General features: G+C 50.9%; 1 protein-coding gene across 12 annotated transcripts in view; it reads left to right on the top strand.

The window, feature by feature from the left end:
- MYO18A (myosin XVIIIA) overlaps positions 1-5852 on the top strand; it is a 96644-nt gene extending 90792 nt beyond the window's left edge. For 6 of the 12 annotated variants that reach the window (XM_081220026.1, XM_081220025.1, XM_081220024.1 and 3 more), the window contains one exon: positions 4116-5851. In XM_081220026.1, coding sequence (XP_081076152.1) covers positions 4116-4260 — 145 coding nt within the window. In that variant the 3' untranslated portion in view covers positions 4261-5851. Of the gene's footprint in view, positions 1-4115 lie in introns of all 12 variants that reach the window. The other 6 variants (XM_081220021.1, XM_081220018.1, XM_081220029.1 and 3 more) reach the window with 4 other exon arrangements.
- The last annotated feature ends 11105 nt before the right edge of the window (positions 5853-16957 follow it).

The raw sequence follows: 16957 nt of genomic DNA, 5'->3' as shown, positions 1-16957 counted from the left end.
TACTCCTCCATACGACCCAAGGCAGAGCACATGGGCAAAATGTTTCCTGTATGTGTCTGGCAGCACCCATACGGAACTTCTGTCCATGACCCTGACACGCTGGGCCCAGGAAAGGGCTCTAGCTGACCCCCAGGCGTGGGTTGGTACATCACTGGCCATCAGCTATTAAGGGGCCTTTTGCTCAGCTCTCCCCCGCCTGCAGTGTCACCCTCCTCTCTGGCATGCGTCTCAAGCCTAAGAGTGCAAGGCTTACAGGGCTGCAGCGCCCACATCACCGCGCCCTGCAGCAGACCTGGAGATGCCTGACTCTCTCCCCACCCCTCCTACCCGAAGCCCACACGTGAGCGTCACCTCATCTCAGCTCATCTTGTAAAGTTTTAATGAATAGAAATTAGCAGCTGCTGAGTGACAGCCCCCTCCTGGCTCTCCTGCCTCCCCCAGCCTTCTCCCTGTGGGAGGGAGATCTAGCTGTTAGGCCCTTTATGCCCACACCCCCACTTGGAAGAAAGGCGAAGACTGACTCACTGGAATACTATTGTTGCCAGTTTCCCTGGTGGGCGGTGACATTTGGATCACCCTGGTTATGTGAAGCTGTTTTTGGCATGGTACCCTCCCAGGGCAAGCTTGCTGCTTCCCAGGAGGTATGACCCCAGAGCGCAGCCCCCTGGGGCATGGGCAATGTTTCCTAGATGCATGAACTAACACACACACCTGTCGTGTGCTAGTGGGCCTCTTGTGCAGTGGAGCAGCTGCCCAAGCACACTGACTTGGGCTGGGTTCTACCGAAAGGGACCAGTTTTGTTTTAAGGAATGGAGCCCATGGAAGTGAATGTTACCTGCAGCTATTTGGAGATGGTGATGGGATGGGATTGGGGGGATGGTATGGGGGAGGTGGAACTTGAACCCAGACCAGGCTCATGGCCAACTCAGATTCTGTGGGCCCTGAGCTGCTCCGAAACCAAGCCCTTGGGCTTACCCCTGCTCTGTCACTCCCCCCATGTGGCAGATGATTGCAGGATGCTCTGGGAAGAGTAGGACGCATCTCAGTTGCACTAGGGAGCTGTTGTCAGCACCACAGTGAGAAAAGGCAGGGGTCATAATATTGTGTCTACCATCTCAGCCCGTCCTTCCACAGCCCTGCTGAGCGCCCTGCTCCCCTAGCATGGGAAGTCAGCTGACGGGCCATGGGAGGAGGTTTAGAAAGCAGAGAGGGCCAGGCCCTTCTGAGCACGGTACCAATACCTGAAGAGGGAGACTTGGGCCTAGGCAGGCCATCCCACACCGACCAGCAACTGGTGGATTTCAGACCCCAGTGACTCAGCCCATCATCACCCTTGACCCAGCAAGAACAAAAACACAGAAAACCCGTTTCTTGCCTCAGCCACCAGCACAGTCCTTGTCCACCAGGAAGACAGGAGTAGTCCTGAAACCCTACACACTGCCACCTCCTCCAACAAGGATTGGATTCACTGCGGCCAGAGTGGGCACCAAACCAGAAGCTAGCCAACCAGTACAGAGCTGGCAGAGAAGGTCCAGGGGAGGGAGGACCTAGTTGGACTCAGCATGAACTGGCTTTGGGTGAATAAACTGCCAAGAGTGGGGGCAGTTTAGCTTCTCACCCGGTGATGGGGACCTGCAAGAATGCAGAACACGAAAGCATCCATAGCAAAGGCAAGGGGAGGGGGCTGCTCGCCCAGTGGGAATTAGCTTGTGAACCAAATCGTTTGTGACAGTGCTGAGCAGGAGACGCTGGCTTGTGAGGAGGAAAGCTTTTGAAACAATGTGGTTAAAATGTTCAAATTGCAGCCCTGACTCTTGCCCCAGGGAAGGGGGCCAGCTGCCTGCTGTTGACTCTCTGACAGCTGTGGCTGTAGAAGCCACAAAGGAAACTGGCTAAAGAGCACCCAGGGTGGGAGCAGGGGTGTCTTGTGGCTGCACAGAGCAGGGGAGAGAGGCCTGGCATTTAACGCTCCCGGCTGCCTCTGCCACTGCACCCAGCATCTGGATGGAACAGTGTTGAAACCCAGCTGTCGTTTATCCAGGTGTCTGCCTGGCAAGCACAGGAATATGAAAGTGGGGTCTGCAGCTCCACTCTGAGGAGAGGTGTGAGGATGGAAAGGAGCACCCCATTTGCATCTGGGTCCCAGCCCTGGCACCCACCTCACCCCCGTCTCCCCACAAAATAACCCCACTGTCTTTCCACAAAGCCATTCCTTCCTTTGCCCAACAGCAGACCTTAGCATTGGGTGCCCAGAAGTTCTGTCTAAAAAATGAAAATAAAATCAGGCTCCTGCTAATTCACAATTCAAACAATCCAAAAGCTAAAATAACCCCAGTTTTTTCTATGTTGCACAGTCATCATTGAGCTTTATAATTCTGTCCCTGAGACGTCCCAGAGTCCTTAAGTGCCTTTGGCCCATCAAAGTAAAATTCATTTATGTTCAGACTAGTTTATATTAAATGTGTTTTGTGCTATTCTGATTCCTTTAAAAATGGTAATTCGTTCATGAGAAATACGATAACTATTAACCAGACTGCCCCATTCCTAAACCGTTTTGCATAATTGAACAGGCTCTTCTATCAGACTCTTCCATCTCCCCAGGGAGAGAGAAAGAGAGACCTGTCTTTACACACCCCCTGGGCTCTCGCCCAGGCCAGTGAGGAGAATGCAGGTTTCATCTGGTTTTCTCCTCAGGTCACCGGTCTGGCAGCAAGGTGGAGTCATCAAAAGGCTTTGAGGTCTAAGGTCCCAGGTTCAGATTTACATACTGGCTGTGTGACCTTGGGCAAGGTGCTTGTCTCTTTGAACCAGCTTCTTCATGCCATATCATGTGGTGAAGAATAAGATAGCACATCCAGAGTGCCTAAGACAGTGTCTCACATTACAGGAAATACTCAGTGATGAAATCCTTTCTTCAACACAATTGGAAAAGCTGAGCATGTGGTTCTTTCTTGCAGAACGCTGTGTCCTCCTGTTTCGGTTTGGAGATAGAAGAACTTTGAAAGCGCTAGTAAACAAGGGCCTTCCTCAGATTCTTAAATCAGAATTGTAGACAGTGGGATCACAGGATTCCTGTTTATCCTAGCAGAAGCTCTCTAGGATCTGGAAGCAGGGCTGTGTCCCTGAGATCACTGGGCAGGGAGGGGCCCATTGAGTGCAGGGCACTGGTAGGGGTGGAGCCACCCTGGGCTGCATTTTCTCCAACATTGCTGAAATGACAGTGCACTTGGACTGGCAGAGGCAGTGGAGGTGGGAGGGGCAGGGGAAGGCTGCTCTAAGGCTTTGGAAATGAAAGAAGAGAGAAGGTGACTAGAGGTGGAAACGAGATCCCATCCATGCTCAACGCCATGCGTCTGCTCCATCCAGGGAGTAATGCTTCTTCATATCTTGGTCAGGGGAGAGCACGAGGCTCCCAATGGCCTGATGAAAGCCTTGGGGTTGGATGATGGTACCAAGAAAGGGATGACTATGCCACCCTGAAACAGAGGTCTTACCAGCTCCTACATCCTGAGCCTCTATTCCTTGTGAGTAGATGATATCATGGTCAAGGGCAGAAACTCTCACCGGCCTTAGGAAAGCCTGATTAGGAAGAAGGGTTATGATCTGGGAGTATTCAATGGGGAAAGCCCGTCCTTCTTAGTAGGAATCTTTTTGGGAGGAACTTTACTAAGACAGGTTGTAGTCGTGTAATCACCAGACCTGCAGTCTCCAAGTTGATGCAGTCCATGGACTGCCTGTATCAGAATCTTCTGGGGAGGGAGTTGAAAATGCAGAATTCCTGGGTTCCACCCAAGAGCTAGCAAATCCAAACTTCTCAGGGGAAGAACCCGGGGATCTAGCAGCCAATTCTTAACGCACATTCAAGTTCGAGACCCACTGCTCTTCAGCATTGCTTTCCTCGGAGTTGTAAAAGGTTTCAGAGTCAAAACGATGTGCTCCTTTCTCTTTTACTCTGAGTATCTTCTGGGGAAGCTAGGGAAGTCTTCTCCTTCTCAATTTGTGACTTTGGGGGAATGCTGCGACAGGGTTTGGGGGGCCTCCCCAGGACCAAAGGCTTTGGTGCTGAAGGTAAAGAGCGTCCTTCCTCTGTGACCTCATTCCTCTCTCCCTGCAGCCCCACCAGCTACTGGAAGTCCCTTGCCCCTGACCGGTCAGATGACGAGCACGACCCTCTCGACAGCACCTCCAGGCCCCGATACTCCCACAACTATCTGAGTGACAGCGACACAGAGGCCAAGCAGACAGAGACCAACGCATAGCCCAGGGGAGTGGTGTGCACCCCTCCCACCCACGGCCTATGCTGCCACGGCGCCTCTCCCGGGAAATGGCGGGGCACAGGTCTCCCCCACCTGACTGCTGATCTGCATGGGAAACACCCGACCCTCTTCCGTCAGGGGGCTTCCCAGGCTGTGGGTATCTGACGTTTCCACGTGGAAGAGGTGGAGGGAAGAGCAGTTCTGAAAAGAGAACTTTCTGCTCCTGCCTTGGGCCACCGTGGATGGCAGGTGGCTTGGCACTGCATAGAGGCAGCAAGTTGACCTCCATCTCAGCCCCCTCCCCCCGCTCAGGGACGGTGGACAGATTGCCTACTGGGACATTCTCGGGTCGCTGGGTCCATGGGGAGGAGTTTGGGGTGGGAACGGCAACTCCTTCCCCATGACTTGGGGGAGGGCTTTCTCTTCTCAGTGCCTGCTGTCTTATTACTTTTTAATTTAAATACCCAACCTCTCCATCACAGCTGCATCCCTGAGAGGGGGGGGGGGGCTGTGGTGGCAGCCGGCCCGCCTCCCTGCACCGGGGATGACTAGGGGAACCTCAGCTTCATCTTTACTCTTCAGAGAGCAGTCCTTTCTTTGTGCAGCTGGAGAGACCCGTGAGCAGAGCTGGGCCCAGGTTCTTAAGAGTCCGTGTGGGGAGGGGCTCTCAGGTGCTTCTGGGTTCGAGCTGAGCAGGCCTACACAGACGGGGGTGCATCTGTACCAGCCAGAACTTCCAGCCCCTACCCTTCTTTGTCTCATCAGTGTGTTAAGTGCAATGACCCATTGAAGAGTAAACCCATTCCACCTAATGCCAATTCAGGGCTTATCCAAGCACTGCCTCCCTCCCGCTCTGTCCAAGTTGCCTGGATCACAAGCTCAGCTTGAGAGGGAAGGCCTTGGGTTGAGGGCTTGTGATCAGAAAAACTGAAGATGGAAGCTTTGGTCGGTACTGATGTGTATTAGATGCAAGTCCTCACCCTGTGTCCTGAGCCTGAGTCATTTTTCTTCTTCCAGTCGCCCTGCCCACACACACTTAAACCAGACATGACAACATGCAGACTGACAGTCCCAGCTCCCACCCTAAAGATCATCCCACCAACACCACCAGACGGGGGCCCGAGGGCAGTGCCTGGTGCCGCTCCCATCTGCTGTCTCCCCTTCTCCCCTGCAATTGGTTTGTACTCGTTGGGCTGTGCTCTCTTCCCCTGCTTACCTGATGTATGGAAATAAATGTCCTTTTTCTCCTGGCTCTGCCAATTTTCCTGCCTGTTCCTTCAGGCTCAGGTAGAGTCCAGGGGTGGTCACAGGGGAGCAGAGTGAGGACTCTGGTGGGGACCTGGGGGAATCACCCTCATCCCTGACCTGCTCCCACATCAGACCAGTGCTGCTCAGAGAGCTTGGCAGGTCATCTGGAGCAGGCGGAGGCAGTGGATGAGAGGATTGGTCAAGGAAGACACAAACCCCACCTTTTATTTTAAGAGCCCGTGGATTGTAATTCAGGTTGGCAGAGCCGTCCAGGCCTTGGCCTACCCTGGCCTCCACTTGGGAATGTTGAGGTCCCTCTGATGATTAAATCTTGCCAATTACAGAGATCCTATCTTCTCTCTCTCTCTCTCTCTTTTTTTTTTTTTTTTTTTTTTTTAAGTTTAGTCATCCCAAAGATGACTTTCTAATCAACACTTGGCAGAACTCTCTCTGGCCTCCCACCCCATTGGCCACAGGGCAACTTGAATAGGCTGGGCGTGCTGGCTTCTCCACCCTGCTCAGTCTCTGCCTTCATGCCCCAGGCCACACGTGGTTCCCTCACTGACAGCTGAGAGGCAGTGGGCAAGAAACAAATGACTCCGTCCTCCTCCTCTACCTTCTGTAATGTGACCAGTTATAATCCCTGCGTGCATGAAGTATTTACAGCTGGTCGATCAGGCTCCTCTGGTTTGGACAGGTAGGCAAGAAAGGGTATCAGACAGGCCTGATGCTGATGCTCTGGTGATGTCACCCACCCAGAAAGGGGCAAGAAAGGGAAAGGGGGGGGGAAATGTCATCCCCAAAATGAATGGGAGAGAAGTGTGAAGTGGCTGCATCTTGAACAAAAGAAACTGCCCCCAAGGTGGAATAGAGAAGGTAGTAAAAGTGAAGCCACTTTTTTTTTTTAACTGCTGGTTCCTCATGTTCAGTTCTGTCACTCACATCTTTTACTCCTGCTTTCAGATAGCTCGGTGCACTTTTTTCCTCCCAGGAGCTAGTGTGACAAAAGTCCCTGCTACCTACAGACAAGATCCCAACTCTGCTCACCCACACTGACTCAGGCCTTTGGTTAATCATTGATAGAAAGTCCCAGCATCAACCTCTAATAGCCTTCCCTGGGGCGGAGGGCTTTGTTCAAGTCAGAAAATATGTATTATTCATCTGCTCATTCACTCAACAGTCAAATATTTCATAACTGCCGCTATGGTCTAGGCACTGTTCTAAGTGCTGGGGATGGGTGAGGTCCCTTCCTTCAAGAAGCGGATATTCTAGTGGAGGAGTTAAACACAAAAAAATATGTGTGTCTAGCCTCCTAATATGTGCAAGCTTTGGGTGAGTAGAAAGGAGTACATCATAGTGTTTGTCCTCCAGGGGCTCGTGTGTTAGGGCTAGGGCAGGTCCCTTTGGAAATAATTACATGAGACATAAAAGGACAAAGAAGTTGCTTTGGGCAAGTTATGAGGGGAGACACTCTCACTGAGAGAGGGTGGGGAGGGACTGGGAAGGCTTCTAAAAGGAGCTGGTATTTTGAGCTGGGGCTTGAAGAAAGGATAGCACTTCCACAGGTAGATATTGCTGGGATAGGTGTGCTGGGAAGAAAGAAGAACTTGAGCAAAGGCCCTGGGGCTGGGAAATAGAGGTGGTGGCAGGGAACTCCACAGGCTGTCTGGGGAAGCTGGACACCACCTCACATGACCAACACTTCTCTAAGCTTCAGCAAAGGCCTTCGGCCAGCATTCTGGGCTCCAGGCTGGGAGGAAGGCAATTCCCTCTGCACAAACTCCTCAGGGAAGTCCAGGGACCTGCAAGGCCATCAGAGCCCATCTTCGTTTGGGGTATGCCTTCAGAGCTCTGTAAGCTCCTGCCCTCACCTGTGCACTCATGGTCGCTCTGGTCCCTAAAATGTAAGTGATTCCCACAAAACAGGCAGCAAATCTGTCCCTGTGCCAGGCTCAAGGCCGCCTCGCTAGATTTTCCTCTCTAATCTCAGACCCTCAGGATTGCCCTGAATCCTGGATAAGAGGCGTTGGGGGGGGGACCCTGTGAGGCTCCCCAAGGTGCCCAGTCTGTGCCCAGAGACGACTGCAGCACATGGTGACTCCTGAACTACCTCTTGTCCTGTGTCCTCTTGGCAGATGATCCCAGTTGTCCTTCCCCCATGCCCCACCCCCATGCCTGGTGGCACAGACACTTAGCGATTTGCTCCTTAATTGTCCCCCAGCTAGGCTGCGCAGATGCTGCTCTTTAATCTCTCCTGATAAATGAATCGCGCCTCTCCTTCAATCATATGTTCATATCCAAGCCAATTTGAATCCATTTGGCAGGGAGTGTGTTGCAAGAGATGCCATGACTGCTGCTTGTCCCCACCCGGGGCCCTGGAGCCAGCGCGTCTGCTGTCCTCACCCTCAGCAAAGAGCCCAGGAGACCCATCCAGGCGAAGGATCTCCTACCTGAGTGACGGGGACTTTTCAAAGTCAATCATTCACTCCTGTCCTCCAAGCAGGCCCGTGTGGGACTGGAGGGAGATGGATTCCCAAAGGCCTCAGAAGTGGGAGGGACAGGGTGAGTCCACAGCCTTCCTTGGTCATTGAAGAAAGGGCCCCATTATCACCCCTGGGAGAAAGTGCTGCCTTAAATCTAACCCTAATCCTTTCTGTTCCCCTTTCATTTCCTCTGAGCTGGTTCTCAGGGAAGCTGCGACACTTTTTACATAGCAACGTATTCCAGACCAGTCTATGATCACTTGTACTTGCCTGCTACTGCTACTGGCTGCCACCCCCATCTTTCCCCAGGAAGTCTTCTTTTCTTCTTTTCTAAATCCTCCAGCCTGGTGGGCCGTCCAGGACATGCTTGGTAATGTACCAACTTCTGCCACGTTTGGGGCTGCTGCTTCTTTCACCTACGGAGTGGTGTCCCCCGACCCTAGTGGAAGCAAAACAAAACCAGACGAATAAAACCTGCTAAACTGAGCGCTTCTGCCGCTGGCACTGAGATCTTGGAGAAGAGCCTTGACCTCTTGGGCCTCAGTTTCCCCATCTGTAAAACAAGGTGGAATTGCTGGCAAGAATCTCTTGGATCCTAGGTTCGGACAGAGCCCCTCAATGCTGCCAACAGAACCTCTCACCCCCACCTTTTTATCACCCTTGGTGAGGAGCTGGAGGGACCGATGGGTGGCGCTAGTGGGGCCGGAAGAAGACAGACGTCTTCTCCCAGCGCGAGGGCTGTCTGGGCTTGGTTCCGTCCAGCAGCCCCATGCGCCTCCGCGTCCTCTTCATTTCCTTTCCTCTTTCCTGGCTGGTTCTACCGGTCCAGGCAAGCGCCCTCCGGTTCACTGGGAACCCGGGCATATTAGCATATTCATATCTCATTTGCGTGACCTCGGCCTCCGGAGCACGGAAGCTCTGGCTCCGCCTCCGCCTGGAGGTTCCCCGCCCCGTCCCCCACCCGCCCCCGCGCTCTTCCCGGAAGCCATGCCCCTTAACGGTCCTTGAGCCTGTGACAGGACCGACTGTCGGCGTTGCCCTTGAAGGATTCCAGAAGCATAAGGACAGGTCTCCTCGCGCAGCAACCCGACGATACTGTTCCCCGCCCTTTTAAGGGCTGCTGGAAGTCCTCAGCAGGAGCTGAAGCTGTGTGGCAACTGGGGCTGAGGGTCCTGCCCGGCTTGTCAGTAGTGACCCAGAGGATGAGGAGGACAAAATCAGTATAACCATGGTGAGCACCTACTATGTCCCCAGTGCTTATACACTTTGCCTACATCTCATTTAACCTTTTTTTCTTTTCTTTTTTTTTTTTTTGCGGTACGCGGGCCTCTCACCGCTGTGGCCTCTCCCGCCACGGAGCACAGGCTCCAGACGCGCAGGCTCAGTGGCCATGGCTCGCGGGCCCAGCTGCTCCGAGGCGTGTGGGATCTTCCCGGACCGGGGCACGAACCCGTGTCCCCTGCATCGTCAGGCAGACTCTCAACCACTGCGCCACCAGGGAAGCCCCTCATTTAACCTTTATCACAACTCTGTGAAGTGTCATTGTCCCCGTGAGGAAACAGGCTCAGAGAGGTGACATCCGGCCTAGCAGGGTCCTCAGCTTGGTTCCAGCAACTGGCCAGGCGTCTTTGAGCTACTCTGGCCTTGTCAGAGTGTGAAGAGGGAGGCGAGAAGGCCAAGAATTGCTGTCATGATCCTCATCTCAAATCACTGTGTGCCTGGTATTCACCAAGGCCTTCCCTTAGGAAGGAAGCACTTCTTGACAATTTGGGGGGGAAATGTCAACCTCACATTTGTGTTGCTCCTTAACAGTTCTCAGAGCACCCCCCATACATGATCACATTTGTGTTTCAACAACGGTGCCAACAATATGAATAACAGTTCCACATGGCCTGGAATGCATATTTTAAGCTCTATTCACCTCAATCTAATTTCATTACAGTACAATGGAACAATCCAGACCATTCTCTGGGATTTGATCTGGGAGGAGTGATTTCCAGAGCAGTAGCCATTTTGAAGTTAACAAGGATGCTAGATTTATTCAGAAGGAATTTTACAGAGAACTGAGTCTTCTGTAGTGTCAGCCCCAGTGATGGGTCATATACATGAGGGAGATTCCAAAAAGGATGTGTGCTTTGCAATTGAAGTCAGTGACATAAATCTCCCAGCGGAATACTTAAATGCGTGGATAGAATTTGCTTTAGATATCAAAAGTCAGCTATGACAGTTTGGCAAAAAAAAAAAAAAAAACCTCAAAAAGGATATTAAGTTTTGACACCATCCAGGCGAATTATATTTGAGGTGGTTTAAGAGTCAAAGAGTTTCCACATTTTAATAAATTTTTATATGTTTTGTGCCACATCTATGATCTGACTAGATTAGAAAAAGAAGCAAAAGGATTTGCGGAAGAGAGGACACTAGGGAATTTGAAAGTGGAGAATTAAGAAAAAAAAAAAAATCCTGGTACGGGAATACAGCCAATAGCTTCAGAAATGAAAGACAGGTCAACAACTGATGATGAGGCAAATATAAAACTGTACATGATGAAATAGCCCTCATGGCTCATATTTAATCCTGGGGACTGGCGTCAGTTACAGGTTGGCACCCTTGCTTAAGGGCTGCTTCTGGCCCCCACGGGAATAGTGTCCTCTGGAGAGCAAGGGAGATTGACCCTAGTGAGTGGCACTGCCCTGGAAGGTTCTGCACTAGAAGCACAGGCCCATGGCCTGCTTTTGAGTGTCCAGGAGCTCATCTGTGGGGGCTGGTCTTTCCAGTGAACCACATACTGAGCCACTGGACAGGATTTAAGAGTAGAAAAGGAGCTTCCGCTCCCAGGCACTGGCAAAATAAGCCTAGAGAACCAACTCGAAAGTGAGGCAGTCTTAAGCTCTTTGAATGGGTTCTTAAGGGAACATGTACACATGACAAAAGTACATGGGAAAGTAGATAAATAGATAAACGTTAGAAGAGACTTCTGAAAAATAGAAATAGCTTTGTTTGGGGATGTGGGATTATAGATGAAGTATCTGTGCTTGTAATAAAGATTTCATACAATTTTTCTTTTAAGTCAGTACAGATGTGTATCTGTGTCAAACACCAAAGAAGGCCCCAAATTGTCATATTAGTGTGACTATAAGAGTAGCGTCTTTCCCGGCATTGCATATATAGAAATAGTAGCCCTGGGCAGGGGGTAAACCATGTGGCAAAGCTGCTTAGAAACTGCTTAGATCCCTTGCTCAGGGAAAGCCGTTCTTAAAAGCAGCAGGCGTCTCTTGGCATGGCTGAGAATGGAAGCTGGAAGAGGAACAGATTGGAGGGTGGAACTTGAACAGGGTATTTAGGGGAGAGGAGCAGTGGGGGAGGGGGAGATAAGAGCATCCAGACATGGCCTCCCATGCAGCCTGGAGCCCTGCAGGTGACAGGTTTAGGCAAGGAGACTCGTGTTGATGAAGGGACCGGTGATGGAGTGGGGTGAGGAGAAGCCGAGAGTCAAGAAGGTCATTTAGGATATTTGTGTTATGGTTCTATACTTTTTTTTTTTTTTTTTAAGATCTGTAAGTGTGGACATGACTCAATGGCCAGACTGTGCCTGGCTAATGGATTCCTGCTTCTCATACCTGACTCCATCTAAGAAGGTTTAGCCCCTTAAGGAAAAAGTATTTTCGCTGTTTCAGAGAGTCAACTGACCGGTGAGTTCTCTGAGAAAATGAGAAGGTATTGGTTTCAGAAGGGGAGGACTAGGGATTCAGACCTCGCATAAGGTCTGGGAGGAGTAAGTCTCCTGGGGCCTGGAGGTGATCTTCATCTCCCTCCCCGCCCCCACTCCTTGCTCCCCAGTAGAAATCAGCTACAAATCTCAGCTTGTTGGGAACAGATGGCCTTGGCTGACGAATAAGCCACCGCAGGCTGCTCCACCTGTTCTCGGGTTGGAATAATCAGCTCGAGACAAACATCGGCGCTGAAATAACTCATGGCAGCGGGTGATGCGCAGGCACAGATTCCAAAAATCTCTTAAATAGACCCCCTCCAACTCTCTCCCCTGCCCAGCCCCTAGAGGCCATCAGGGGAAGGTAATGGAGCGGAGAAGAGAAAGAGAGCCCCAAGTGCTCCGGTGGAGGTGGGGTGGGGGCGGGGCTGAGTTCGGAGGGGCGGGGCGGGGTGGGGGAGGGAATACCTTGCGCCTCGGCAGGGCGGGAAGTTATTTCTCAAGAGCATGTGGAGAACGTGGGAATGGTTGATCCGTGTCAGGGACAAGTGTGAGGAGATCCAATCTGTCGGTGAGAGTAGAAAACTGAGAATTTGGGATTCTTGTGAATGTGTTCGTTAAAGAAGTGATATGCAAATGAGATCAAGCTACCCGCGAATCTCTCAGCAGCTCAGACAGCTCTGCCGGCAGCCGCTGGGGGTGGCTGCCGGGGTGCCCGTACTTCTGTGGACTGGTGTTCAGCCTCCCCTCACGTCCTTGATGAAGTCTGCTGGGCTAATGTCCCCTGACAGAGGCAGATGAGCCTGTCGGGAGGGTGACAGCGCTGGGAAGCAGTGGTGACGGCTCTAAGGGGGGAGTGGGGAGGGGTGTTGCCGGCTGAGATAGGGGCCTGGCTCCTGTGGAGTCAATCGAGAGAGGGCAGGGACCGAGAGAGAAGAGACAGGCTGATTGCTTGCTCTGGGTGCCTCAGGCAGGCGGCTTCCCTTGGTCCAGCCTCCTGGCCTGATGCATAGAGCCTGAGTCCCCAGAGGCTGTGCTGGGGTGGGGGAGGAAGCCTGAAGGGCTCTTTGGACACCCCCAGTGCATCTCTGACTGTCAGCTCTGGTTCCTCACAAGTGGTCCCTGTGACTCTGCCTGAAGCCTAGGGTGTTGGAGGACAGGGCTCTCACCTATCGTTTAGGGTCCCACAAACCTGGTCTCCTTAAAGTCAGTTGTGCCCACAGAGGTGCCATGGTGGCCCATTTCCGGCTGAGTGCCTGGCTCTGAGGTTCTCACCTTGCTGTATATTAGAAACACTCAAGGAACTGTTTTTGTTTTGTTGTGTATACAAAGAGTAAAAATCATAGTATAATGAGCCTTATCCACCAAACAGCTTCAACAATTTTCAACACAGAGTGAATCTTGCTTCATTTGAACCTGGCCCACTTCCGCATTCCCTTGGATTATTTTGAAGGAGACCCCAGATATGATATCACTTTGTTACAATGAAGATATTTGTTTAGTATCTACCCCTCAAAGAAAAGAAAATGACTCCTTAAAATGTAATCACAATACTCTTATGACACCTAAAAAAAATTATCAATAACTCCTTAGTACCAAATATCCAGTGTTTAAATTTTCCTGATTTTAAATATTAATAATGTAATAAGTTTTATATATATATATATATATATATATATATATATATTTTAAAGTTAGTTTGTTCAAATCAGCATCCAAACAACACTGAGGAGGTTTTTTTGGAGGCCACTCAGCGCGGCATGCGGGACCTTAGTTCCCCAACTAGGGATCGAACCCATGTCCCCTGCTGTAGAAGGACTGGACCGCCAAGGAAGTCCTATCATTGAGGAGCTTTTTAAGAAATACTACTGTGCCCAAGGCCTTCTCCCTCGGGGATTCTGGTTTAATTGGCCTTGGGTGGGGCCCGAGCATCATATTTTTTAAAGCTCTCTTGATGGTTTTAACGTGCAGCCAGGGTTGAGAAGTGCTCCACCTTTCCCCCTACCAGTTTCCTGCCAACTCCTCATCCAGGCTATTAACTACTTCTCCTGCCTCCTGCCAGTAGACCAGAGCAGTTGGCCCTAATATGCCTACCTGGAGGAGCCGAGGGCTGCCCATCTTTTCCAGGCTTCTCTCTCCAGGTGGGCTGAAACTCTCTAGGGACACAAGCATTCCCTTCTCTACAAATTCACATACCATGTAGGCCTGTTCCTATCACTTTCTCCCCTAATACATGCCTGGTGCCTGTTCTGGCCTTGCAAAGCATAGTAGTTTTTTTTTTTTTTTTCATGAAAATAGCAAAATTCCTGCCTCAGGAAAAAGTGAGAACTTCCCTGGGGGCAGTTTTCATCTGGCTGCTCAAGTGGCTCAGCACTGCACTGGAGCTGAGAGAGAAGCCTGCTGGGGGCTTGGCAACAGATGTAAGGGAAACAGGGGATTGAGTGGGACTTGAACCCAGCACATTTTGGGGAATCTAAGAAACCTTTCTCTCCTGAAGATGCTGGCCCCAGGAGCATTTCAGAGAATTATGCCCACGTTCCCAGCTCGCAGCCGTCTGCCTGCCTTCCTGTGCCTGCTGCTTCTGTTCGTTCCCCTACCCCTCCACTCCACCTGCCTTTTGGATTTATTCCTCCCTCCTGTGTCCCCCACTCCATGCCTCACTGAATGTTGGTGAAACAAATCTAGTCTAAAATAATGAGCAATCAACTACCCTGATGCTTGGGGCAGGCTGGGCAGGGGCTGGGGGGAAAGGGTAGGGAGCTGGATCACTTATAAAGCCTAATAAACATGCAGATGAGCATGCTGACTGGGAGCCCCAGAGCTGGGCTTATTCATTATTCAAAGTTATGTAAATGCCACTGGGTCCTGCTTGTTAGAATCCTGCCCCTTGTCCCTGCTGCTTCTTCCTGCCTGACAGATCCAGCCTGCCTTATGCCTCACCTCTCCCCCCAGGTGCTTACCTTCATTCTCCCTGCCCAGAATCTCATCTCAGACCCTACCTCCTCTCTAGCCAGAAGTCTTTCAGAGATTTGTTGGGAGGTCCTGGCCTTCGGGCAAGACTATATAGACTCAAATAGGTGGGCTTCTCGTTTTTAAAGATTTCCAAGGAAAGAATACCCTAAGCAGTGCTATATACATGTTTTAATATCTCACAAATCTACTTAGTGGGATGGATTTCCCGAGTTCTAACCTAAATCCCTCTTGCTGCATGGGAAGCCCACCACTGAAATAGAATATCCAATAACCAGATTCTCTTTAAACACTCTTTTGAGAAGTTAAATGCAAGCATCAAGTCACTCCAGCCTAGTGCCCCCAGATTAACTCATCCTCTTGCTGCCACTTACCTTGCTAGACAGGTGAACCTCATTCCAAGTTACAATCACACTCCTTAAACTCTTAAACCTGTCCTGGGATACCGAACTCTGGTTAGTGTTTAACTCGTACTGACTACACCATATACCTTCTCTTTTTCACATTGGGATTACTGATTTGTACCCCACAATTGCCTAGGCCTTAGGACTCCAATTACTTTCCCCTGACTCTCCTCAGTCTTCCCCTTTTTCCCCATCACCCCCTGATTTTTCAGATGGTGAGGCTGAGAAATGAAGAATTGGGTCAGAGTCGCAATGGCATCGATTGCCTCTGCTTTCCCTTCTTTTCTGGGCTGCCTCTCCTCCCTCCCCCAACCCCAATCTATTTTGAGCCTGCCTCTGTTTTCCTTAGTCTGGTTGGCAACCATGCTGGCCTCTTTCTCTTCGCTGCCCTTATCTCTCCCCTGCAGCCTGTGAGGACCCCAGTTGCCCTTCCAGAGGTCTCTTATTGCCTGCCCGATTTATTTTGATTTTCTTCCATCTTGAAGATAGGTAGGGTCGGCCTGAAAGTTGGTGCCTGGCCACGCTCAAGCAGAAGGTAGGCAGGGAGATAACGCTGGTGGGTCTGCTTGGCAAATCCTTCAGTTACCAAAACCCTCAGGTTGTCCTCCGAGCCCATCTACAATGTCTAGTCCTCGTCTCCATATCCGCAGACTCTATTGCCTACATCCCTTCTTTCGCTCTATGACCCCATCCCGCCCTCAGTAAGAAATGCTCAGTTCCTCCCACTTGGGTTGTGTGCAGCATCCCTGCAGGTCCTCACCTGCCTTCTTGGCCTGCACATTGCCAGTCTCTTCTTATCCAATTCCTGTTTCTCTCCACTCTTCCCTGACCTCATCCCTCCCACACGCCCCTGCCCCTGCCCCTGCCTGCACTCTGTTTCTAGGACACACTGGCTCACTTCTAAAGAGACTTTGCCAGCCCAGGCAGGGCTTGTCAGCATCCCCCACTTGTCCTTTCTCAGCCTCCTCTAGACACTTGTCCCCTCCTTTAGCTGTCACCGGCAAGCTGAATAAGACTGGATATTTTGGAAGGGGAGCTGCAGCTGGCTGGGGGAGGAGGGTGGCACTGAGAGAAGCAGAAGAAGAGGGAGCTGCGGGCAGCCATGGAACGAGAGGGAGAGAGAGGTTCCCAACATCCTTCCTCCCCGACTTTGCCGGCTTGGGAGCTGGCAGGAACTTACACTGATCCCTCTCTGTACCGCATTTTCCTCTCTCTCAGTAATAACACAATACCTTGCTTTACAATTTACCACGTTCTCTTACAGACCTCCAGGTATCTGCATGGTGCACTCCCTCTCCTCCAAGTCTGCTCAGATGCCTCCTCCTCAATGAGTCCTACCCTGACCACCATTGAAAAGGGCAGCCCCTCTCCCAGCATTCTCTCTCTTCCCCATTCTGCTGTTTTTTCCCCAACGCACTTGTCACCCTCTAATGTACAACACAATTTATTTATACGTATTACTTACATGTCCTCTCCTCACTGAACTGTAAACACCACAAGAGTAGAGATTTCTGTTTTGTTCAGATACATCCACCATGCCTAGCACAGTACCTGGCACACAGCAGAACTCAACAAATATTTGTGTGTTGAATGAATGAATGAATGAATGATCTTATTGGATCCTCACACACTCCTGTAGAGTTGGTCAGTATTATTATTCCCTTTTTCTTTATTGCGGTAAAATATACATAACTTACAATGTACCATCTTAACCGTTTTAGGTGTACAGTTGAGTGGCATTTAAGTACATTCACAGTGTTGTGCAGCCATCACCACCATCCATCTCCAGAGCTTTTTTATCTTCCCAAACTGAAACTCTGTGCCCATTAAACAATAACTTCTTATTCCCCCCTCCCTCCAGCCCCTGGCAACCACCATTCTACTTTCTG

The sequence above is a fragment of the Mesoplodon bidens genome, assembly GCF_964165515.1.
Source record: "Mesoplodon bidens genome assembly, chromosome: 19".
Classification (NCBI taxonomy): domain Eukaryota; kingdom Metazoa; phylum Chordata; class Mammalia; order Artiodactyla; family Ziphiidae; genus Mesoplodon; species Mesoplodon bidens.
The sequence above is the reverse complement of the archived record's forward strand: the minus strand, read 5'-3'. Positions and strand labels throughout refer to the sequence as shown.